We start from the raw sequence: 26305 nt of genomic DNA on the forward strand, positions 1-26305 counted from the left end.
GAGGGATTATCATTAAGAAGCTTAGGTAATGGGCAACAGCAGCCGAATGATTTGATTTTTAAGGTGGGGGGCCATTTGTGAGACCATCAGGCGTTCAAGGACCTGCCGAAGGTGCGTGTGGGGGGGCACTACACTAAGTCAACATCTTTTGATGGTAAAACCGGGGAGGCCCTTGATTCAACTATCACCCCACTCCCCTCCTCCATTTCACTCGTGGTTCCACTTCCAAAAAACCTTTGTTGGAGGCTCGCATGGAAGCAAGCCTTTGCTTGCAAGATGGGGTACCCAGACAGTGCTGCTCTGACAATGATCACTTTGCCTCTGACAGCAACTCCGCAAATGCTCACCAGGTTGGGCCTTGCCCCAGTTGTCAAACGTGAATGCAGCCCCGCCTTCCCACTCAAAGAACCCTTTGATGTTGCGGTCGTGCAGTCCAATCCAGAAATTCTTGTACCAGGCCTGTTTGCCCAGCTGTGATGTAACCACAGCTTGTTCATACCTTCGACAACAGAAAAACACAGACAAAAAAATTAAACCCTGTTTGTGCACAGGCACAAACCTGCCACATGTGGAAATAATTATATTAATGACCCTGCCCGATGAGCCTCGAGCTGGACCAAGAGAGGGCGCAATTTTCTTATCAACGACTGCTCCTTTGGTCAGCACTGAACTTCGCTGTTCTACGAGTGACTGACTTTTCAACCAATGAGAAGGTGCTTCTACTCGAGGCAGATAGCAATAGCGCCTACATGTGGAATCGAAGATACAAAATGGAGGCTATTTCTCCTGAACTGGCCATGCCAGCCAGTCTATGATGCCATAGGTATAGTAACAAATGTTATAACTGATTGGCCAGGCTGCACTATCTCAGTGCAGTATCTTTGAGGAATCATTCAGGTTTCTAAATACATAGTTTATCCTCCTATTACACATTTTGCCCATTCTCAAAGTAAATAATTCAAAAGAAGGACGCTGTGTCTGTTACTAATCACCTAGAGGAATTCCTTTACTATTAGTCTACAAATTGAGACTCTAGACAGGCAGTAGCTTAGTGATAACATTATAACAATGAAAATGATGAACTGGGTACCAATTATTGAGACTCTAGACAGGCAGTAGCTCAGTGGTAACATTATAACAATGAAAATGATGAACTGGGTACCAATTATTGAGACTCTAGACAGGCAGTAGCTCAGTGGTAACATTATAACAATGAAAATGATGAACTGGGTACCAATTATTGAGACTCTAGACAGGCAGTAGCTCAGTGGTAACATTATAACAATGAAAATGATGAACTGGGTACCAATTATTGAGACTCTAGACAGGCAGTAGCTCAGTGGTAACATTATAACAATGAAAATGATGAACTGGGTACCAATTATTGAGACTCTAGACAGGCAGTAGCTCAGTGGTAACATTATAACAATGAAAATGATGAACTGGGTACCAATTATTTTCAGTTGGGTATCATTGCATTTGATACTTGTGCCAAGTTGAAAGACCCTAGACAGTATTCCAACCATCACATAAAAGGCAACATTCATTGTATTTTGTTAGTGTGAGGAACATTTAATGTTGTGACGTTCTGTACATTACAACCGTGGCTTAGGCTTGCCGTGTGTGATTCTGTGTATGGGAGTAGATCTGACAAGAAAAGTCACACCCCACATACTGTGACACAGAGTATTTCCAATTTAACCATTCTTTTTCGTTTGTCCCATTAATCCAAGCCTACTTGTCGGAGATGACAACCAAGCTTCCTCCGTATGCTTTGCACTGTGCCAATGCGTCATCCCATGTCGCCCCGTTAGAAAGCTGATTTTCAAACTTGTAGCAGGACTGCCCATAGGGGATCCAATCCTGGAAAGCAAAAGAAACAAATAAAGAAACAAATTAATTTTGGACTTTTTTTGCCCTGCGTGACGTATATTTTAATAGTGTATACTCAGTGTATGCCCCCAAAGGCTCGTGAAAAAAACCACAAGCGTACTCGGGTGGGATTCAAATCCACGACCTCCTGCTTACTAGTGCAGACGTCTCAACCACTCGACCACCGAGCTTGCCGGCGTCGGCTGGCTGGTTCAAATCAGGTGTAGCAGCAGGTACCATGAACAACTATTTCAAAGATGGATTTGCGCTGGGGAGATGTAAATTAATTTTGAGAAACCAATCAACAAAATAAACAAATACATTCAGTCAGCCTTTTTTTATTATGAATTCCTGCATGCCTCAATGGGCTGTGAAGTAAACCAGGTTTTCCAACTGCACATAATGTTTTGCCTCATAAGATTAGTTCATTTCCTATCAAGTTTGGGATAAACATGGCACACAAATCTGCATATAGCAACTTAACAAGAACAAATTTTCATCCAATCAAAAAGAAGAGAGACCTTTCATCCGCAACAACTTGGACCATGCAAAAATGAAAGTTTCCCACAATTCTGCACATTAGGTAACCAGAGTTCTTCCATTTCTCAGGTACATGTACTTTTGAAGGTACATCATTTCTAAGGCACATGGTAACTTTTTTTATAGAAAAAAGTAATCGGAAATTGATTATCACATACAAATGAAAACTAACTTGTCTCATTGCTTGTGCAGCTGAACTAAAGACAGCACTGGGATGTTCAAGATTAGTTTTTAAAGGAGAGAGTTTTGCAGTTTGTTGTTCTGACCTGGTCGCACCCGCTCGGTGTCACTGGGAACTGGGTGGGCCCTAAATCTTGCTTCTTCATTTTGCAGACGTAACGGTGAAGCGCAGTGCAGTCCTCATCATTCCAGTAACCCTGGGTCACAAAATAGTCAGATGGCCAATCAAGCGAGGGTATTAAATTGAATCATCTACGAGAATGTCCCCCCCAAAAAAAGGTGGCAAAGTACTGCCCAGGGATAGACACTTCCTTGGTTTAGAAATTTTTTTTTTCATGAATACCTGAAAAACAAATTAGGCTGCAACCAAAACTATTCACCTCCCCCCCCCACAAAGGAAAATTCAATTATAACTCAGACTATGCAAATGCTGAGGCCTTCGGTACTCCTGATACATCTGGGATATGAACCAAGATTCTGAGGTTTTGTTTGATTCAATGTCCCAAGAATACTTGACTTCCAAAATGTTTCCTTCCAAAAAAAGGGGAAGAATACTGCACGCTGTGATAAATGGGCCTTAAAACGAATTGCAGACACAAGCCTTGTAAAAAAAAAATTGCAAATTAACTGAAAATATTGGTTAATATAATAGACTTGCATCAGTCCACATTTCCACACAGTCTTCTGGATTGCCATTGTAGTTGTTGGGTTCTCCGGCCGCCCAGTTAGTGTAAAGCACATCGCTGTCGTCGCTCCATTCATACGAATGGTAGGCCTTGTTGTCGTTTAACCCAATGTAAAAGTGATTCGAATCATCCGGCTGAACTGTGGGAACAGGCCAGAATAAGCAAAATAAGCACAGAAAAATTATTTCTTGTTAACAAAAAGAACAATTTACGCAACCTGGCAGTTACTGGTCACAACAATGACTATCGTGCAATGTGGGTGGTTCGGGGCCAGATTGAATGCTCCAATGGCAAGGTCCGATCCAGAACCCATTTTTTTGGGGGGGGGACGGAGCAAAAATGTGTAATCTTGTCTTTCTGACGGAAGAGGGTAAATCTGCGGCTTTTTACACACTTTTGGAAGGAAAGGAGATAAAATAGGAAGAAAAAAAATTGCTGCTTTGCACTTGTCTCATGGCCCCAAGCACCTAAGTTCTGTAGGCCTTTCCCCCCTTACAAACACTGATTTCATTGTGTTGATAAGTGCTGGAGTCTTGCATTTCATGCTGATGCAGAGCTGGAATATATGCAATTAGTAAGCTTGAAGTTAGTTCACAATTCAGAGAGAGACACTGACACTTTTTGGCGTGTTCGCAAAATGTTGGCGTTTGTGTTCCATAGCACACCTGTAGTATTTTCGTACGGCCTCAAACTTTTCCTACCCCACCAATTTTTGTCAGCTCGAGGCACGGTTGGTACTTTGCCCGTTGATCACTGCCACTGCGGAACAGTAGTGTGGCAGGTTCTAAGCCCATAAACAAGGGCAAACAGTCTAAGGTATTTATAAATGTGCATCACTCACTCGCTGTCGAGATGATAGTCTTGACAAAAGCATTCTCGCTGGCATCCCAAATGGAAGCCAGATCGGCTCCAGCAGTTGCACGGCAGCCTTTCAGGGCATCCGCCCATGTCACTGAGGAGGACTGGACCTGGTAGCAGTAGTCGCCGTTAGCCAGCCAGTTGGCCTGACATCGGTAGTTGGGTCCTAGTGTAGGTGGGACGGTGGGATTTGGTGGTGCATCACTTCCTGTCACGTCCAAAAAAAAAATTGCAATGCATGATGGCAGCCTTGAACAAACCGCAGGTGTTAGGTCGCTATCAAAAATAAAAACAAGTTTTCAAGCCTATAAAACAGCTGAAAAACGTCCTCCCAGACAAACACTGTACCTGCCTATCATTGTATAATCACTCTACATTTGCATTTAGGAATCTCTGATGAGTGGGGCCAAATCTCTCCAGCATAATGTTAGGCCAGCTGGTAGAGCACCTGGAAAATTGTTTGATTCCTTGAGTCAATCAGTTTACTACTGTGTTGTGGTGAACTACTCCCCAAGTACAGACAAAGGGCAAAAACTAACTCAGGAGTGACGTTGCTACAGTTCATGTATGAATGAGTTGTGGCTTTATTTACATAGCTGTAGTCACAAGTACTCATAGCTCCAGTCACAAGTACTTCATGAGTAATTATAGCTCCAGTCACAGGTACTTCATGAATAATCATAGCTCCAGTCACAGGCACTTCACAAGTAATTATACCTGTAGTCATAGGTACTTTGCAGTACTTCAAATACTCCAAATGTCCTTGACTGTAGCCATGAGTACTTATAAGCGCCTATGACTGCAGCTATGTGTACTTGGCAAAGTACCTGTGAGGTACTCACTGAACTTTTGTTTGACTTCCTTCAGCCACTGAAAACCAAGTACTCACTCAGTTGGTAGTAGTCCTGGTCTGTGGCTGCCTTCAGACCTCCCGCTGTGTCCTTGGAGGCATCCAAGAGGTCACATTTCTTTGTGGCTCGGTTGTAGTTGAAGGCTAGGCACTTGTACGGGATGGTAGTCAGAGCACAGGAATAAGCACATGTCTCGGGATAGATGTCAGGAACAGTGACTTTGGGTGTGACGGGCAGATACATGTTGGGGTAGGCAGAGAAGTGAGAGACGAGGTGACCTATACAATGAGAAAAATTATCCTCATAAACAAACGCACAACTAGAATAACATTCCATAGTTGGCACTGTCTTTGTATTAAAGTTATCAAACTTTAGGCCTAGCCCCTTATGTCATTCTGTTTGAGCAGTTCAGACATATAGTTGCAAACATTCAAAAACACCTCAGCTCCTCCCAGTGAGTGACCATTAACAGACATCATCTAACAAACTGGCAAGAGTTCAAAGAGAAGTTCAGGACTATTCAAGCTGACCATCTTTTTTGCACACGTATCCCATGGAGTTGGCACAGTCAACATCGTTCCACAATCCGCCATTGACTTTGAATTCTGCACACTCTTCAGACCCGTAGTTATTGGGCTCACCTGGTGGACAAAGGAAAACAAGATCATTTTGTTTAAGCCCCAAAATCACCTAATTTTCATCTAGGTAAACCTTTCAATTTTTTTCCCTGTCCTTACCACCAATCAAGTTTGACAATCTGAGGCTTAAAGAAACATTTAGAATTTGCTTGTGAGCGTTTTCTTTTCCAAATAATACAAGGCCTAACTTGTTCTCTAGGGTCATTCCTGTATCAGGTAAGATGTACATTTTAATATTAGGTTTTGGCAATCACTAACTTGATCAATGCTGGCAGAAGAATGACGGCACCAGGCATCACCCATCAATAGACCAATCCACTAATCCCCATCCTATTACAGGACCTCCAAAAGTTGGGGGCTTGCTCCCCAGTGGAACAAGTGGGGGGGGCCACTGCTCTCCCCTGTCCCACTTCTGCCGCAGGTGAACTTGGTTTGTCTAAGCAATGCATATTCAGTGCCGCCGAATAACTTGTGAGAAGAAATTCATTGACTCAGTTAGATGGCACTTGAACCCACAACGTATTGCTACTAGTTCAGATGTCTTATCTGCTTTACTGAGCTTGTCGGCATCACTTCTGGGCCAATTTGAATCGGATAGCACCAAAGTCAACGACTTTTATACAAATTCTGTCTTGGGGAGACACTGCTAGCTGTTGTGACCTCATGTGTTTACCTCTGAACCAATCAGGGTCTCTCAATAAATATACAAATATGTGAAGCAAAACGACTCCTCACCGCTGGCCCAGTTTAGGAATTTGAACGGGGACCCATCGCTCCACACCCAACCGCCTTCTACAGAGAGGTCATTGGCACCGATCCAAACAGTCGTCTCAATGGTAAGAGCCAAGCGCGCTGTTTGAAAGAAGGCAGGACAGGAAACATGAAACAGTGTTTACAATGATCTTGCGTTAACTAACAACACAATGATGTGACTGACAGATGTTCTCGTTAGGTCAAAAGTCATTAATTCACACAGCTTCAAAGATGTGCCATACACATGCTTGGATCCCAACTACAACAGCAGTGTATGTGTTCATAGAGTACCAAAGTGAATACGTCACGCACACAATTAGTGTGTTAAAGGCATTAGCGCGAGAAACAACGCGTGAACCAACACGCACGCGTACTCCATTCGTTTGCACTGCACTTTCTGGTTCACAGTGACGTCACACTTCGGTACTCTATAGTAGGAACAATTCACAAGCAAGCATGTATCGATGTCAGCAAAGTTTCTATATTTAGTACCACATTGTTTTAAAGCATTTATATTTATCTGGGATGATGTATACTCACCATTGAGGTATGTCTGCTCTGACAAATCAGTGATGCTGACGAGGTCACCACCTCCCAGCTGACACTGACTCCTGGCACTCTGCCACTTCCGGAGGTCGCCCGGCTTGAACAGGTAGCACTGCTTGGATGTTGTGTCGTACTCCCACCCAATGCCACAACGGTCATTAAATACAGCTGAACGTAGGACATACAGGAGCATCAGCGAAAGTGCAATAGGAACATGGTGAATTTTGAGCACCAGTCTAAAACTAAAACAACTTGATGTGTGATTCAGTAGGATAATGCAGTCAGATGATTCAGTTTGACCGAAATGTGGTGCTTTCAAAGGCACGTGAGCCATTTTTGGGGTGAGGTTTTTGCAGCTTACAGCAAGAAGTTCCGATCTTTTTTCTTGGCCCGATTGTTTATGTGAATGATCATGCACCAAGGTGGGGCCAGATGGCATACAGAAAAATGGCTACACAAAGTCATTTGGGATAAAAACAGCTGATGTCACATCAACTTAAATGTGTCCATGGCATTTGAGTCAGCATGTGACTGATCTTGTGCTAGTGTATTGATTATCCCAAATGACCTATGACATGCTTCATTCTGCACATGCCCTTTTAGAAAACCAAAGTAGCTCTTTCATTTTTTTCATTCTTTAAGTTTGCAATCAGGACCTTTTTTACAATAACAAATTTTGTATATGAAGCTGAAGAAAATCAAAAAGGAGACATCACCAGGGGTGAACTTACGTGTAGGTTTTGCAGTCGGTGGGGGAGTGTTACCATCGCCTGTGTAAAGAGATGTCAACTCAAAGTGAGTTAATTCAGTATGAGAGTAAGATCAGGGGGTGGAAGTTACAGGAAATATTGGCGTGGCCATCATGTTTGCAACTTTTTTAATGTAAAAAATCTTCCATTTTAAAACAATGAATTAATTCTACACATTTTCTAAGATTTTGATGTTTTAAGGGTTTTGGGAAGTCACTTAAATTGGAGGTCGAAAATTGCATTGAAAAAGCAAGGCACAAGGGAGCGGGCATTAAAACTGGGAGCTAAAAAAGGAAGGGGCGGCAGTGAAGAAGGGTCACTGAAGGGACGATGAATGGTTTGGGGGGGCATAAAAGAAATAAGTGTAGGCATTACCTGCTTTCTTTTTGCAGATGTAGCCAGCCATTTTGTTGCCGCAGGGCAAGTCGTTCCACATTCCTTCCTGAAGTTCGTAACTCCGGAAGTGTACGCACCTTTCACTGTCGCCACTGCCGTAGTGATCTGGCTGACCAGGGGCCCAGTACGTAAAGCCATACTGTACAAAAGACCAACCAATCATTATTTTTATTACTATTATTATTGAACATTTCTGGTGCTGAAACCAAGGATTCCTCAAAGGTGCAGTTTTTAGAGGTGGGAAGAAACCTTTCACCCAGGAGATATTCTGGGTAATATCCATGGAATCAGGAAGGGACTGAAAACCCAATCTACATGTGGACCGAGCCAGGAATCGAGCCCGGGCCGCACAGGTGAAAGGCCACTATGCCAACTTAACTCACACATGAAGAACCAAACAGGTGTGGTGCTTGAGTCTTTCATCAAGCTCAATGGGTGAATCAATGCAGTAAGCTGACATGATTTCACTGCTCTACTTACTGTAAGTGACGAGTCTCTGCTTGCTATGGCATAAAATTCTAAATCAACTCATCATGAGTTAGTGAAGGAATATCGGTTTTAATGTATACATGCAAACATGCCGTAACTTAAAAAGCTGTGAAGATATTGTACAATTTGCTCTTAAGGGCCAGTGCATATGGTGTTTGATTTCATTTTAAAATTTGGCTGATATATCTTCTTCTTTTTTCCGTGATGTATTAAGGCAACAATATTGTTGCACCTAAGGTAGTTTCATTGTGAAATTCTCCAGGTATTTATAGAAGTCAGAATATTTACATGTCTACAGGGAATTAGAAGATTGTTGTTGTCGTTCTTGTTTATTTTAACAAGAGGAAGGATCTTTGGAACAATTTGATTCCCTCCCAAATCTGAAAAGTTTAAAAAGAACCTTAAATTTGGCCTGACACACAAAAAAACTATGAAGAAATCCGTAATTCCCCAAGTAAAAAATTCTACCCTTGTTAGAGTGCATTTAATAATACATTGTGGTGGCTGGCGCAGCTCACATCAAACAAAGTGACAGTAACGTAGCAAAGGAAAGGTCTATACTCATCAGTGGCTACCTCAAACTTTACCAATGTATTCATTCAACAATTGATGTTACTTACAGGGGAGCCGTCTTCCCAGACAAAGACTTTTGATGTCTGCTTGTCATTCAGTCCAATCCACAAAAACACTTTGAGCATGTAAGTCCTCACTGAAATGCAAACATAACAAAAAATACAAATCAGAAACAGTGACATAATTCATTGACAGTTGGTCAGCCTCTTGATGCCCAGGTGGCCTCGTCAATGAAAGTGGAGGATCAGGCCTCCCACAGAAATCTAAAACCAAATTCCATGACTTCTCCAAGACTATCCGGGACTCAAATATGACAATTTCTGCTCAGTATCACAAACTAGACGACTGCCACAGTCACTACTAGAGACTTACAAGGATAGCCTGCAACTTCATTACTATTCTGTTATCACATCAAAAGTGGGCAATGTTGCATGATCTTGATTTCCATGACTTTTTTCCTTTTGATAAGAGAATTCGAGGATACCCTACTTTCTCTCTAATTTCCATGACTTTCCGGGACAACTTCCTTCTTAGTATTTTCCAGGATTTCCCATGACCGTGGGAACCCTTGGGACGGGCCAGTTTGGATCAATCTGGTTTGATGTTTGATGTGATCTGGTGTGCACATTACAGAAGAATGAGGCCATTTACTTGACAAATAGGACTGCTCGTCACTGTCCAGAATACTCGTCAGTGTGGACCCCATGTTGATGCAGGCCTGCCTGCCCACGTCGTAGGTGTCCAGCTTGGTCTCAATGTAGTAGCAGTTCTTATTGAAGAGATTCCAGCCTGAGTCGCAGGTGCCAATAGCTGCAGGCAGGATGGTAGGAAAAACTGGCCAACATAAAATGGGCGAGGGGGCTCATCAGGCCTGTCAGATTTTTCATGTCTCACTGTTGCAGACAGGCAGACACATAGGTAACCTGACATTGTTACTGAAGCACTCACCTTTATACACATAGTGTGACATCGTCAGTTTGTTGGGTTATTACCATATTTGTTATTCAATTTTTAAATCTTTTAGGGGCTATCAGAGCAGGGGTTGGGTGCATTGAGTAACACCCCCTCCCCGGATCCGCACCTAAAATGATAACGCTGAAAAATTTGTTGGCTATACCTAATGTCTGGGTAGCTCATTCACAAGACACCACATGCAAACTATTTAAGTAATTCTTTATTGTCACTTCAATAAGGCATAGATTGTCTATAGCATACCAACCTGTTGTTGGATCAATGGGCCAAACCTTTTCACCTGTAAGCATCAATAAAACAATGAAACAAAAGATGAAGATACTCAGGTCTGACTGTGCATTTCTCAGTACTCAATAAGGTAAGGTAACAAAAATGTTAAGGGTCACGATCAACAAGTTTTTTATATTTTTTCTGTGCATTCCCTAAAGATGGATCCGGAACTAGATTTCAGGGTAGATTTTTCCCAAGTTCAAAATTTGCGAGTTTTAACTTTTATGGCCTTCTGAGAAGTAAGGCTAAATCTTTTAACCTACTTCAAGAAGGAAAGGATAAAAAAGTTCCACAATTGTTTTCTCTCATACTATGTAGATAAAAAAATGCTTCCTTTTGTAATCTTTTTGACAGAACTTGTCCATTATTTACTCACCAGCCTTTATCTTACAGATGAAGGGAAGAACTTCGTAACAGTTGCCCGTATTCCACTTGCCCTGAGCATCAGCTGAAAAGGGGACCAATTGAAAGTGTCAGACAGGAAGCTCAAAAGTTACAGAATACTTTGTTCTTGATACCTTACAAACTGAAAGACATGATGTGCCTTATGGAATACCACTGAAGAACACATTTCATCTTTAACTCTGTCCTCGGGGCACAAGGGGTCAACGCAGCCATTGATTGACTGCCCTTCTAATGAAACGGCTCACAAACCAGCCAGCCCAAGAGCATGGCAATTGTTATTTTTATGTTAGCCCAGAGGAGACTCACAAATGAGACAGGATGAGGGACGCCAGTGAATGGATGGAAATGATCACACTGGAGTGTGAAATCTAGCAAATGAGAAAGGGTTGTTTGGATAACAGTCGCACTCAAAAAAATGACTTGCCACAATATTAGTTCCATTTTAAAAGCTTTGAATCCAACTGTGGTCAGAGCTGCATGGTCACACATGAGCATTTCAGATAGTCAAAAATCATAATAGCATCTTGATTGCACTCACAGGTATCATAAAAGCTGCAATCGGTGTACTTTCCATTTGTAGGTCCGTTCGGCTGCCAATTCATGTACGACATTGTCGTGCCATCGACCCATTCAAATGTTCCATCCGTCTTTGTATCTGTTAAAAGTAACACACGAGCTGACTTGAGGGAGAATCTTTCATCTTTCTCTTTCATAATGAGGATCCTTTTTCTTTCGTAGAAAAAAGGTCAGCTCAAGGCAAAATATGAAAAGTTTCTATGTTCAGGGCTGATCAAGTGATGACTTGCTCCTTATTAAAGCACCCCTTTACATCAACTTGATAACTAGTCAAATCTGCACATATCATGCTGTTGATCTAACCTTCACCTAGGAGATACCCAACTGAATTCTTATGACACACATTTCACCCTAGACGAAGCCCCTATCCACACCCAGTGGATACCCAATACTAAAAGCACCCATCTTCACCCTATCAGTACCCAACTGGAATCCTGCACCATGCTGTGTGTCCTACCTGAATCGTCCATCCATACCCACTGAGCACCCAATTTACACCCTGTGTTACAATGCTCAACCTACCCGAAGCACCCATCCACACCCTGTCAATATTCACTTCACTCAGGCTGGCAAGCTGCTTTACGATGAAGGCATTCTCATCAGCACTGCAAGAGAAAGTACAGAGGAATCAAATGGAAATACAGTGGGTCTACTTTAAGCTGTGAAATTGGGCATCAGCAGGAGGATGATAGAGCTCGCTCAGGGGAGGAGAGAACTCCTGATTAGTAACAGATGACATACCATCAATAGATGACAAGGGTCAATTCAAAGGTCCCTGTCTTTTTCTTTTTTATTTTTAACTTGTTTCCATTTTTTTCTAAGATGACCACCTATTTCTCTATTAGAGTAAACCTGTCAATCTAGTGGTATCAATCATAATTGAAATCAAAAGCATTTTCATAATTGACAGAGACTTCCCTCTATTTGACTCCAAAATGCGCTAACACAAACATTGAATGACAACGAATTCTGGATATGATTCAACTACATTTAAAATAAGGTCTGTCTGGAAACAATTTGCAAAAAGCACTGACGTTTGAGAAAGTTACACTCCAATACGTCTAATTGCAGCAATTAATGGTTTCTTAAAAGTAAGTAAAACTTCTCAGAACCAACACTAGGAATTCATGTTGAATTAAAATATAATTTGCCAAATTATTACTTGAGTAATCTTACTGGTGACTATTTTGTTGTGAAATGCAGATAGCGTCTACTTATTTGTTTGTGATAGTTTTGTTCCCTCCATGTTTCTTCAGTCACTGTGGTTGTAGTATCTTTTGTTACATGCTAAAATTGGAGAGATAGAAACTTTGACCCTCTTGAAATTCAGGGGAGTAACAGTGCCGGTTTGTGCACAGCTCTTAGTGAGTCAATTAACAGCGTCACTTGCACGTGTGGGTTGTGTTATGTCATTGATAGTTACTGAATCTACTTAGTACCAGCAGGGATCAGATAAAAAATCTGATAAAATACTGTAGCAAAATAAACAAATGTTGCAAATTATCAGTCAATTTTTATCTAAACTGCCCTAATCCCTAGTTCCCCATCAGAACTAATGATGAACAAGACAGCACGTCCCCCCCACACCAAAAACAAAACAAATCTACAGTATTTGACCCTTACTCTAGAAATAACTGCTTTTCAAACCGACTTTGAGAGATGCAATGAGGAAGAAATAAAAAAATGTCTGCAGCTGCGCAAGAAGAAATTTTCAGTACAGTAAAAGTGGCCTCTAGCATAATGGGGATAAAGACATGAAATAAAATAGGCATGATACCTCCCACCCATCCCCAGAAAGAAGCATTATTTGCCATCAATTTTCTTTTAGACAAGCTTCAGAATTCATTTAAGTTACTGCTACTTACCTACTGAAATAGTTTACTTATACTGGATTGTACACAGCAGTAAAGCATTACAGAGAAAGCAATTTTGACACAGTAGCCAGGATTCAAAGTCAGACAAAACAAATAATGCATGTAAATTGAAATGAAAAAAGAAACAAAGAAAAGAAGTGCAACTATTACTTATTTTGCCTCTACCAGACTTACCCGTGCACACTGGTCAGGAAAGCCCTGTGGGCTTCGCAGGTTGCCTTGGCGACAAACCAGGTCATCGGGGAGTTGGTGTAGATGTTGTAACACTGGCCGCCATGGATGCGCCAGCCAGGCGCGCACGTTCCTATCAAAGAGGGAGAAGTTCCTTCCAAATTTGAATTTTGCCTAAGAAAATGTATCACATATCACTGAAAAAAAGAAGTCTTGGAGAAAATGATAAAAGACAGCTGATGGAAAAAAATATTTTCTCATAATTCAGCTCTTTCCTGCACCAGACAGATCCTGGTATCCAATATTGACCAGTGATGGCATGTTACCAAGTTTACATGTATTCATCTATATGCACGAGTTACATGTCATTTTTCCAAAATGGCTGGCTTCACCATGGCGCAAACGTCTTAAAGGAAATCAGACCGAAAAGAAAAGTTTTCAATTCTTACCCTTTGGCTTTTCGCACACAAAACTTCTCTTGTCAGTGCATGCTGCTGTTGTCCATTTCCCATCCGACGGGTTGTTAAGGATCTCGACGCAGTTCCCTCCTTTGTCAAAAAAACTGCCACCGACAAGAAAAATTACAAATGAAAGTTTCAACAAGATAGACACGGTGACTACCACACATCAATGACTCAAAAAGGACATCCAAAAAGCCTATTAACGGCTGTGAATTTTAAGATTGAATCTAAAACTGAATGATCATTCTATTTTGCAATAGGCAAACGAAACATAGGCTACGTGACTGATCTCCACAGCATCATACAGTTGGTACATTTCTGAGAAAAAGCCACAAGAGTTAATCACCCCTCTAACTTTAACCACTGGTAATCTATGATGAACAAAGCAGACACACAACAGTCAGCAACATAGACACACAAAAGTAAATAATAACAAATCTTGACCTATTATCTGGTTGGCTAGGTGCCCAGTTCTTTAAGGCCCCAAGAGTTGTATTATCAACCCAGTTGTACTGTCCTTTAATGCCCTTGATCTGTAAAGGTGCATAGAAATGAAAGCAACACAAAAGAAACGGTTAACACAAAAGGCATGTCTTACGATTTGAAACTATTTGGGAAAAAGAGGAACTGGCACTTGAAATAATTCAGACTTTGCTGGGTATTTGAAGTTCATAAATTGAATCAACTTCCGGGCAAGCACAACGTTCTTTGGTTCAGAGTCTGGAAATCCTGATCATGCAGTGCTGTAAAAAAAAAAATTTAAGTCAAGTGGGCACAAAAACCCATCCCAAAATCTTTGACAGTAGTTCCCCCAGGTTTGTAAGATGCCAATAAACTAGTCAGCATCTTTGAAGGTCAGTAGTTAAAGAATGCAAAATGAATGGCATTACCTACTGTCACAAGAATCCTTTTAGTTTATCTACTAAGGGTGCAGACCACTAATTCAAGTGAGAATTTCTGACCAGCTCATTAGCATTAAAAGTGCCCCCGCAGTATCTTTTGAAAAAGGAGATTGTTTGGCCCCCAAAATGGTGATATTTTGTAAATCGTCGCCAGGATCAACTCCCTGGGTATTTGAGCTTTCATATGAGGGCAGAAGGGCTGAAAACTACGGTTGAAAAATGGTCCTAAGTGCCCGAGAAAGTTGAGGGTTGCCACTTGAAAAATGGCTGCAATCAGACTTCGGAAAAATCACTTTTTGGGGGGTGATTTTGTTTTGTGGGAATAATTAAAAATGTAATTGGTTAACCCACAAAAAATTGAAAAGAAATTGAAAGATAAGTGACCAGACAAGAATTTCATTTGTGTTTCAGAAATCTCAGGGATGTTGGCGTGCATGCTACTGGGCCCTGAACGGTGCTGATTTTACACTTTTTTCAATGGGGCTTGAATTAGTGGACTGGACCCCTAAAAGCTCAACGGCTTAGACATTTTCTCAGTACAGAAACAGGAATCATTTTCGGGGATAAAACATTGAAACAACAACCAAATAGCATAAGAATAAAACTGAGTTATAGAGTCTGATTGAGGCTGATGGAGTCAGGAGGATAGAGGCCTGAATGGCATGACGTAAAGTTTGATAATTTGGGTCAAATTTTTGAGCAGGTTTAAACTTCATTTTGGTTAAGAATGAGCACTCAACTCCATAAACAACACCTTTTTGTTCTTCCAACTGAGCAAAGGAGTACAAAAGGGTTACAAAACTCAACCACTGAGAAGTCTGAAGCCTACAGAATGTCAACGGCCAACTAAACTACCATAGGTGTGCCATAAAACACAAACAACAACATTCAGACAGGCACAAGAAAAGTTTTAGTGTCTTCCTGAATCATCAGTTATAGGAAAGTTTCAACAACTTGCTAGTTTACAGCTTTCTTCAGCTTTGCACCAACATGAAATGCAAGATTTCACCACTAGCGAGCACTATGAAATCGGTGCTTGTACCTTGGCAGAGCTGAGAACCTAGGCAGCACTACCTAATGGGACATGAGTCCCCGACCATGAATCTCAAATATGTCCAATACATTGCCAATGGCAATAATAGCTACCAGACTGGCTCAGAACAGCTTAGCATCAACATAAACGAGAGGCTGGAGTGTTTACCAGCACATGGTGATGAAGCCTTGAATGGATGAGGGCCTCCAGAACACTTAACCTGTCCCGTTAACTGCCAACCCACAGCCATCCAACAAATGTGACAGACAAACAGCCCCACCTGATCCGTCAGTCCGATCCAGAATGTGTTCCAGTTACCAGCCACAGACATCGTCAGGATCAGGCTCTGCTCGGCAGCCGAGTGCATCTGGAGCAGGTCAGCTTGTCTGTCCTGGCAGTACTGACGAGCGTCGGCCCAATTCAGGGAGGTACTGTAGTATTTCAAGCAGCGCTCCACACCTGTCTTCCAGCCCTTGTCTTCATCACACGCGAGAGGAACATCTGTTGCAAAGATCACAAAAAAGATTAGTGAATAACTTAGGTTTCTTTACAAAACAAAGGGAAAGGGGAGTGTGAAAGGCAAATGAATGATTGGCCACCTCATTCTGTCATAAAAGCACCATTGGTTAGTTCCCCATGCAGAGATACATACAGTGTGCTTTCAACATTCTGCCAACACTGAGCGGGTGCAAACACTGCCCCTAAATTAATCCTGTCATATCTGATTTTAATTGATCACATCTACTGATTACACCTGAATAAAACCATGGTCCAACTACTAGTCTAAGATGCATAAAGTTGTCATTCAAACATCAATGTCATATTTGCCTAATTCCTTCTGAAGCTACACTATAATTACATTTGTAAGTAGGAATGAATGCCATTTCAGAGTACAATCCACGCTCTGTCAAAACATGCTTTTATTTCCATTCTGTGTCAAATCCCTCCCCCCCCCTGCCAAGGAGAAAAGAGGCTGATGGGGTTTGCTTCCACTGGGTGCAGAGTGCATTTGGTGGCATGTGCTCATCAGCAGCCATCCCTGAAAAGCCCACATAAGGAACCCATGCATGCACAGAGTGTGCCCCAAGCACATTGCAAGGTGGATTATCTAACATATCATTGCCATGTATAAATGCCGTCTCTTGTTCACATGCTGTGTGGATTCACAGTAGTGACAGCATCACTGTATCCTTACCGTTCGGCCTCTGGCATATAAAGTAATAGGCCTTGTCACATCCAATATCATTCCATTTTCCATTGGGCAATATGTGGACACAGTCTTCAGCCTGGTTATAATCATTTGGTTCCCCTCCATTCCAATTGGGACTAGTGTGCAAAACAAAACAAATTTCAGCAACCAATTAGAATTCTTCGATATTTAAAAAATAATTGAACAAATGCCTAACAGATTTGAACAAATTTGTCCTGTACAAACAAGCAACAAAAATAAGTAAAATTTAAAAGAAGGAGAAATGCAGACCAATAAAAAAAAGAGCAAAACAACAAACAAAGCAATACAGGAATGAATAAACAAGAAAACTTTAGGCACAAACAGAAGCAAATATTACAGCAAAAGACACCACTAAGTGACAGCGCATTTCGACTTCGGCCACAGCAGTGATTCTAAAAGTATGAAGGGCAGATGCTACTGCTTTTTTTTTTAACTTCTCTAGAACAAAGAGTTGTGAATGGCCAAATACAAAGTAGGCTAAAAAGAGCAAAGAAGATGAACTTTAAGAAGTTTCTATCATTTTGTACTGCATGTGTACAAAGAGCTGACAATTTTTGTTTAGTAAAAATATGGACAAAAAAGGCCGAAATCAGCTAAAAAGCTAGATTCTCACATCCCTTTACAGGCTGCCTGTTCAACCCTTGGGTGTATCAAATGGAAGGGCTCTAAAAAAGGAAAGTAAAACAGATATGTTATCATCTTAGAGTCTTCTTTGATGGGATAAAATTGAATCCACAGAAGTGCTAGCAACATTCATTGATTGTGAATACACTTCACTCCTCGTAGGGATGCGGGGGACATTTTGTGGGCGGAGATAGCCTGTGCCCCACCCCACCAGGATAATTCTGACTCACTTCTGTTTCTGCCCCTCCAGCTCGTCTCCGTTGACCCAGACAAACTTGTCCTCTGTGCCTTGGTCGGAGAGTCCAATCATGAACTCGCTGTTGGTGTTCTTGATGAGGTTTGTCAGCCACGTCTGCGAGTAGAAATTGCGAATTGTAGCAAAGGGGTTATGTTGCACTTTTTTGTAAACAGTGATGAAAGCAGAATGATTGGGATGTCAGGGGAGGTCTGTGATCCCCCCTCCCCCAGGGCCTTCCTTTGAAATTTTTAAATGTACACAGCCTATATGTACATGCCGAAGTTAATTTGCTTTAAAGTGCCACCTCGACAAAATATGGGCATTCCAGGTTCTTCCTCTGAAAGTTCAGCTTAGTTTTGCTAGGGAGGGGGAAATAGTAAAGGACCAACGCCCTGTCCACTCTGCACCCCTCTGAAATCATAAACTGAAACAGGAACAAATTGGGTACAGTTTGGCACAAAACATAACAATTACCCTTCCCTCCCTCAACAAAAAAACAATGCTAGAATGCCTAGAACATTGCCAAGGGGAGCCCAAGGGGTTCAGGGCCCCCTTGGTTTGGAAGCTGCTCTCCCCCCCAATCGGTAAAAACCATAAGCATAAGAAATGTTTTGTTCTTGTGATTTGGCCCCTCAGCTGATACTGTGGCCCGTCCTTAATGACTGAAGCTGGCGACGGGGCTGGCCCAGAGACGTACTGCTTCACATTGTCCTGTTATCTACCTAGTGCGGGCAATATCATTGTTTTTGTGTAAAGAAAACTTGGTGAAACTACTCGTTCTTTTAATATGGATTTTTTTGTTAATGGTTTCCTTGATTTTTTTCTTTTCATTTTGCTACAGACAACCCAATAACCCAAAACAAGGCCTCCAAAACTGTTTTCCTGCAAAGAGATAACCTGGCTTAGTCCACACAAGGCTCAAAGACCCGGCATTATATGTGAACCTTGTTTGTTATCACGGAACCACACTAGCTAAGGTTAGCATGTCTACTTCAAACCCACTACAACATTTAATGGCTTCTCACATTCATGGCATTGTCTTTGATGACCACCAGGTCGGTCAGTGAGTCGTAGGACTTGCAATCCTTCTGGGCCTCATGGAAGTTCTTGGAGGAGTCCATCTTGAGGATGACGCAGGTGTCCCCGGGGGAGTACATCTCCCAACCATAGGGGCATCGCTGACAGAGAGCTACATATGGTCAATTTCAGAAATTAAAATGTTTGGGCACAAGTGTTTTAGCTCATCAGAACGGGTGTGAAGTCAGCATTTTCAAAGGTAATGTTGGGGCATAGAACATGGAAACACATATGAGTAACTTCTAATTCTTGAAAATAAGAACTTTTCTGATATAATATTCAGGGTTATAAAGCTTAAATTTCATTGAAAGGTTTGAACAAGTGGCAAAACTATAAAGATAAAGCTTTAGAAAAAAAAACAGCTTGAAAGACAAGGCCTCAAAAGGCTAAAAACAATACACGCAAAATAAAACACTAAATAAACTAAAACTATTTTTTTTAATGTTTAAACCTATAAAATAAACATCTCATTTCAGATATTGTCTTTGTAGTTACATTCATTAACCCTAACAGTCCTCAGTCCTCCAACAGGTTAAGGATTGAAGAGTGTTAGGGTTAATGTATGACTGGAACTAACCCATGGGAAATGCAATAAACAATATAATACAAGATCTCCCCTGACTCAACTATTGATGTGCTGTTCAACATCACATGTACCATATGTTTTGAACACAAACAAGCACTGCTGAGTTTAAGTGCATGATTCAAGTTTTTATACAATCAGAATTTCACCAACTGCTTTTGGTGACATGTAAAAGACTTCAGTTAACTGAGACAGCTTTCATTTCCTGCACCCTCCTTTTTTTGATGCCCCGCCCCTGACAGGGAAGAGAAAATAAAAGGTTGGAGCCATTTTATCTCTTGTACAATACAAAAATAGCATAGAGTGTGGACACCATCCTGATAAAGACAAATGAAAAAGTCGTTATTTCTGCATTTCTGGTATCAAGTTGACATCTGGTATCAGCACTACGTAGGGGGAGGTGTTCTGTTGACTTTGATAGCAGACTTCAACATTGACCAAATCTCAACAAAGTCAGTGGTAAACTGATTATAAAATCACATGTGAAAAACTCACCCCAGTTACTTGATATTTTAACCAAACAAATGACTTAAATCAGCAGAATTTTATTCTCACTTACACCCCTTAATAATGGTCTTTTCACATTACGTTTGTTTGGGTTTTTTTTTTCATTTACAGTTAAAAAATAAGTCTGCAATGATTCTTAACAACTGTTAACAATTTTCTAATCGAATTAACAAAAGACTGCGGAAGAAGCACTGATATCTAGCTTGGCTAACTTGAACCCATTCGACAGTAAGCACTAGAGTACTATAAGGCCGTGTCTGACTCACTTGGCTACAGCCAGAATTTACAAACGACTTAATGAGAACTGGCCACAGCCATTGCCTTAGAGTTTTAATTTCAAACAGTAGACAAGTGACTCAGACACGGCCTACCTTCTTCTGGAGCTGGTAACCTTCTGTAAAGAATTACAGTCTTTCCTGCAAATGATGGTCACTGTGAATCCAGTCTATGTGCATTTAATGAGTGTATTAGAAAAATGAGTCTTCAGAGTGCGGCTGCATATACATGGCCTACGGCTACTTAGAACACACATATGTATGGGAAGTGGACCAAGCCATATCCAGATCCATACCTAAATTGGACTGCTGTCAGCAGCACCATAATCTGGATACAGCCTCAGAAATTGAAATTCTCCAAATTAGAATTCAGCTAACTAAAGGAATCTCCATTGAGTAAACTCCTACTTTGATGTCATGCACTGTGGACCAAAAAGTTTTCTGGAGTGAGGTATTGGAGGTTCAAGTAGGTAAAAAAGTGCACTGTTGACCTTGTGAATGTTAATTGCGGTCTTATCAGATAAGTTGAGTCCACAGGCAAACACACTACAGAAGAGCCCTGCAGTCAACCGAGCAATTTGGTCCTGTGACTACACCTTTAAGCTGAAGGTCCAAAAAGTTTTGAGATTTAGGTGTGTATACTCACTGCAACGTAGTTCATTAAACAGTACACAACGTAAATAAGAAGTCATTGGTTAAAATAAGTGTGATGGATCAAAGTCAAAGGCACCATTTGGTAAATCCATGCCAATCTGTACAAAGTACTATAAGTTACATTTTGCACTTGTTTTCTGCTTGAGTTTAGACAAGCTTGTAGCATTTTTGTCCTTTTTTTGTCAAACAAATCTTACAAACTGCATTTGGGTTCAAACCAACTGTATGATGGCAACTACAAGAATATAATCCCATTTTTCAGATGGACTACAAAGCCAAATTTACAGAATTAATTTTCTAGCAGACTCTCGTTTTTTTTTTTATTTGTCGGTAAGTTTCAAGAGCGTCCACAGTTCTTAATACAAACAGGACACTGAATGAATAAATCACTTGTGAGGACAAGTCCTCAGTTGAGCAAGCTGTCTTTGTTGATAAACTACGTACAAATCAAATGGGAAGAGTTTCGAAACAAGGGAAAGTACGAACAACATAAACGATAAAAAAGAGCAAAGAAAAGTCTTCTATGCACACCACCAATACGGTGGTCAAGATGAGATGCCACAATGCAGTGGCCCTGATCTCACACCCAGGTTCTTGCCAGGATTGTAAGGTACTGTAGCTTGTTCAAATGATACACATGTGCTTACAGTATCCACGGCGACACACGCTTCTTCCTGCCTCCTCTGCCTCCTCTTCTTCGTTTCTATATTTCCTCTTTTCTCTACTTCAACTTTTCTCTCCCATTCTCACTCTGCAAACTTTTTTCTGACCAATTTTATTAAATATTTTAATGTATTCCTGTAATGTATTATTTCCTGTTTACGAATCTCTTTTCTGTTGACTGTTAATGTATTTATTAACTGCATGTACCTGTGTGTTCCCTGTAATTTGTACATACTGAAGGCACTGTATCATATTCTTTATATTTTGTTTGCCATTTGAAGGCAAATTTCTGTGTTTTATACAGACAAATGATCTTGAATCTTGAAGTTTTAAGACTGTTTGTGGTCTGCATTGCAGGCGGGGTGGTGCTATTGGAGTGGATCTCCTTGGATTAGTCTTTAGGGTATCACTGAGTAGCACTGCTCACAATGCAGAATAAATCCCTTAGTCAATTTCAAAAGTTACACTTGGAAAAACTGAAAAAATATGTCCAAAATAACAATGCAGCCGCCTGAAAGACTATGACTGCTACAATGGATGTTGACATCAGTTAAATCGGTGGCACGAACTTTGCAATGCTTGACACCTACATTAAGAGCATACAACTAATCTTTTTCTTTCTTTTTTTAAAGAAAAGTGACTGAAATAAAAGCAATTTCAGTATAGCTAAGAAAGACAAGGGGAAATGACCCTGGCACCTACGGGTCTGAGATCTATTGATACGGTGCAATATTTGAGAGTACAAACAAGACTTTAAAACAGAAGAAAAAGCAAACTGACAAATTAACATAACCAAGCAAGCGCCATTTTAACAGGAACACACAGAGACCAACATACCAAGAGGCAGGAGGGCCAACAGACAGATGAGCAGGGACCTCATCTCTTCTCAACCAGCCACATCCAATCAAACCAAAGAGAAAGCAGTAACTTGAGTTGGGCAAAATGTCCACGAGAACCGGAGAACCACTGCAATGGCAGGCTGGAAGCAACAGGCTGAAAACGCTGCGCCAGTCTGACCAAAAATTGAGCTTGTGGTGTCGCAAAGTTTCTTTTATCAGTGCACAAAGTTCAAGGAATCCCACGAAAGTGGTGATCACACAGTTTGAGCAGTTATCATGGCGTATCATGAAGGATTTCAAGTAGTAATTACCTTTTTAGAAAAATACAAAGGGAGATAAGACATTTGTTTAACTCACCTCCTGGGACTCAGTGGCACGCACTTTGACTGTTTGGTCTGTCAGCTAATTGCTTTATCAGTTGGAACCGGGATAAATCATGCGCATCAAATCACACTGCGAAATTAGACTTGACATCAACTTTGACATTATTTTGCATTCCCCTTTGACAGCGATGTGACCTCCGTACGCTGTGCGCGTACATGTATACGGTGCAGATCGCTCACAATTTATGTTTGAATGTGCACAACTACATAAAGACTTCATCTAGGCACTGCATGCACAACAGGGAACTGTGCAAGGGTTCCACAAGGAATCTGGTTCACAAGCAGATGTGGGAAAACCAGTTTTTCAGGAAGACTGTGACTTGGGTGTCCTCTAGTTGTAACTACTCTGGAGAAAATACAGAACGATGTAAAAAACATTGAAGTTTTCACAGAGAAAATTTGAATTTGTTCATGTCCAAGCACATGAACTAAGTCAAAGGCACGATATCTCCATATCATATGTACCGGCACAAATGTTTGAAATTGTAACAGAACATGCAGAAAAACAAGCTCAACACAGAAAACAACTCAACAATTTTATCACACAGTAAATAACAAAAATGCATATATATTAACAAATTCCAGATCACATCTTGAAACCTTGGATATAGTCAGACAGGCTTAGAAAGCTGACCTTTAAATTTCCAGATATTGATTAAATAATGAAAATTCCAGCCTTGGAAACTCATTACAATCAACTGGGAAAGTTGGCTCAGATCTGCCAAAAATTTTATACAGGAACTGTTTCTTGTACCCACAAGAAATAAAAAAATGTCAGCTGTCAGCTGAAAATAAAGAAAAGATGTTCAGACAGTAAAAGGAACAATCCTGTTAAGAAGTAGAAATACTTCAAAGTTTATTAGGAATATACAAGAAAATCAAAAGAAATAAAGATAACATGTTGAAATTACTATAAAAAAAGGGTGAGATTGTAGGCTTGTTACAATTTTGTCCATAAATCACTGAATACAAATATTTTAAAATTCCACAAGCCAGCTGGTCAACTGTATCCTTGAAAGGTAGCCAAAGAAATGCATTTTTTATCACACTAAAACACTTGATGAATTAATGATCCAAAACAATTTGCAAAAAATGTAAAAATTAAAAAAAAACACTTCAGACAACGGCACACCATTGGAATGATCATATTTTACAAACTTAATATTTACAGTGTTTGAATTCTTCAGTTTCCTAAAAGGGAACTTGAATATCTGTTGAAACTACATTTGGCCTGAGAGAACATGTAAGAGCTTTTTGCCAAAAAAGAGAAAAATAATGAAAGTCCACTTGAATTTTTTGGTATCATTAATTCTGCAATCAATTATCTCATAACCTTATATAAAAATGTCTTTAACAATCAGCTGGTAACTATAAAACTTCTAAGAATACAACATTTGTTTATCGTCACTTAATACGTTGACAAACTGGCACGTCTATGGACAAATCTGATGAGACGCCATTCCCAGATGCCATTTACACTCCAGCAGGTGTCTTAACCTGAGCGTGCACACTTCAGTAAGTGGCTACTGCCTATCCTGGGCTCTAAAAAATGCAGATTTTTACCCCATAACTTTTAAGACAATTTCGGATAATTTTTGGAATGAAATTTTGCTCAGAAGGCAGCAGTTATGGGGAACCAGTAGTGAGCAGCAGACATCTTATATTTTGGCTGGTGACCTGTTGTTGCTAAGCAACTTCGCAACTCGTGTGCTTAGGAACTACATGAAATTGGCCACTGGTGTAACAATCTGCACTTTTGGCCTTTAATCTTTATGGCTCCAGACTTTCTTCTCCAAGCCCTTTCATAATTTCACTGTATGTGACTAGCTCTGTGAAAATGAGTCATAAGGCCATTTTTTGGGCAGTTTTGTTTCAATTTACATTAGAAGGAGCAAGTGTGCTTTTTGTATTGATATATCATTCATTTTGGCATCCTGATCAAAATGGACATTGTGTGGGCAGAAGATGTTGAGAGTTCCTACTGATTTCCATGGGCAAAATTGTCTTAAATGCCTGTAAACTTACAAGTGGCTTTGGCAACTTGAAGCTCATTTTCACCGTGTAGGCCACATATGCTTAATATATGTATAATTTCTCTTGGAAACCATTTATAACATGAGTTTCAAATCCCTGTGTTACTTTTGGAATGGTGAAGCTTACGCCTCAGCCGACACAGCCACAGGGTCACTGACTTTGACCTCCCCAGTGCTGGCATTGTACGCAGCGTTGTCAAAGCCCACCGAGCCAATGTCCATGCTGATGCTAGGCGGGGCCTTGGACTTGTTGGAGCGTGACCTGAGGAAGAACGCGCCAAGCACGAGCAGCAGGACCACAACCAGAAGGCCCAGGATGATGCCGATGACAGCTCCGGAAGAGACGCCACTAGATTCTGCCAAGAGGGGAAAACCAGAAAGCGAAGAGTACTGAGACTGAGGAAAAGACTTCATAACTAGAGAAAAACAGAAGATAAAGGCACTTTTTTGTTGGCAAAAAATGAAAACTGGAGGTTTTCATAATGTGATTGTACAGTTCAGGTACGGGCCTTTCAAAATATTAACCCTCACACTCCTCAGTCCTCCAACAGGTGAAGGATTGAGGAGGGTTAGGGTTAATGCACTACTGATAATAACGTCATATTGGATGTTTTGCCTTTCACCGACGTACATTTATAGAAAATGTATGCTCAGTGTTGTCTAGAGGCTTGTGAAAAATTCACAACCCTACTCGGGCAGGACTCCACCCCATGATCTCCTGCTTACTAAAGCAGATGTCTTACCACTCGACCACCCAGAATGCCAGGTCAGCTGGCCAGTCGGATAAGAAGTGAATAACGAGCCAAACATATTCATAAGATGTCATTTTAAAGATTACATATTATAGATAAGTGACATGAAGTGTTTGGAGTAAAAGTTAGAATTCTGAGGGGGGAAAAATAAAAAACGCGTCATTGATACAATGCTGTGGACACAAAGCATCATCTATTAAATTCAAAAGGAAAGGTCACTCAGACGTTTAGATAATAGCTTGCTTTACGTGCAAATCAAGACTGACTTTAGACACATTTACAAGCACAAAAGGTTGTACTGTTATGATACAACAGCTTTTGGACTCACTTTGTGGTGACTTGGTGACTCCGCCTGGTAGTGTCGCTGGAGGGGTGTTGGTAACCTGCCCCGGGGGGCCACTGATTGGCACTGTGAAATAAAATGGGAAGAAAATAAAGTAAAACGATGTACCGCATTGCACAGTATCTTGGGCTGAATTTGCCCGAAAATAACCCACTCGTCAGAAGACGCTGGAAATCAAATAAAGCTGGGACCTCTTGATATGCAAACTCCTTCGTACCATTCTCCATTAGACAAATGAATGAGAACGAATTCAAGATCTCTCGATTCTACATTAATTAAATTAGAATGATAGCAGCGGACAATTTATA

At 40.8% G+C, this 26305-nt stretch overlaps 2 protein-coding genes across 2 annotated transcripts in view; both read right to left on the reverse strand.

Annotated features, from left to right (window-relative positions):
• LOC110974603 (macrophage mannose receptor 1-like) overlaps positions 1-22699 on the reverse strand; it is a 38854-nt gene extending 16155 nt beyond the window's left edge. The window contains exons 1-25 of the mRNA XM_087140135.1: positions 22485-22699; positions 18914-19077; positions 17881-18002; positions 16991-17121; positions 16076-16296; positions 14305-14393; positions 13849-13961; positions 13403-13532; positions 11877-11959; positions 11317-11433; positions 10750-10821; positions 10351-10383; positions 9783-9941; positions 9179-9267; positions 8049-8208; positions 7656-7694; positions 6919-7092; positions 6361-6477; positions 5518-5628; positions 5026-5265; positions 4120-4344; positions 3251-3417; positions 2679-2789; positions 1739-1863; positions 348-499 (exon numbers count right to left, since the gene is read on the reverse strand). Of these exons, the coding sequence (XP_086996261.1) occupies positions 348-499; positions 1739-1863; positions 2679-2789; positions 3251-3417; positions 4120-4344; positions 5026-5265; positions 5518-5628; positions 6361-6477; positions 6919-7092; positions 7656-7694; positions 8049-8208; positions 9179-9267; positions 9783-9941; positions 10351-10383; positions 10750-10821; positions 11317-11433; positions 11877-11959; positions 13403-13532; positions 13849-13961; positions 14305-14393; positions 16076-16296; positions 16991-17121; positions 17881-18002; positions 18914-19077; positions 22485-22527 (3187 nt within the window). The 5' untranslated portion in view covers positions 22528-22699. The remainder of the gene's footprint in view (positions 1-347; positions 500-1738; positions 1864-2678; positions 2790-3250; positions 3418-4119; positions 4345-5025; positions 5266-5517; positions 5629-6360; positions 6478-6918; positions 7093-7655; positions 7695-8048; positions 8209-9178; positions 9268-9782; positions 9942-10350; positions 10384-10749; positions 10822-11316; positions 11434-11876; positions 11960-13402; positions 13533-13848; positions 13962-14304; positions 14394-16075; positions 16297-16990; positions 17122-17880; positions 18003-18913; positions 19078-22484) is intronic.
• Positions 22700-23421: 722 nt separating this feature from the next.
• The window catches only part of LOC110974597 (lymphocyte antigen 75-like), a 43953-nt gene continuing 41069 nt past the window's right edge, over positions 23422-26305 (reverse strand). Inside the window, exons 51-52 of the mRNA XM_087140129.1 lie at positions 25983-26063; positions 23422-25258 (exon numbers count right to left, since the gene is read on the reverse strand). Of these exons, the coding sequence (XP_086996255.1) occupies positions 25026-25258; positions 25983-26063 (314 nt within the window). The 3' untranslated portion in view covers positions 23422-25025. The remainder of the gene's footprint in view (positions 25259-25982; positions 26064-26305) is intronic.

This window comes from Acanthaster planci, linkage group LG08 (genome assembly GCF_054643075.1).
Source record: "Acanthaster planci isolate LZ-2023a linkage group LG08, COTS_SCS, whole genome shotgun sequence".
Lineage (NCBI taxonomy): Eukaryota > Metazoa > Echinodermata > Asteroidea > Valvatida > Acanthasteridae > Acanthaster > Acanthaster planci.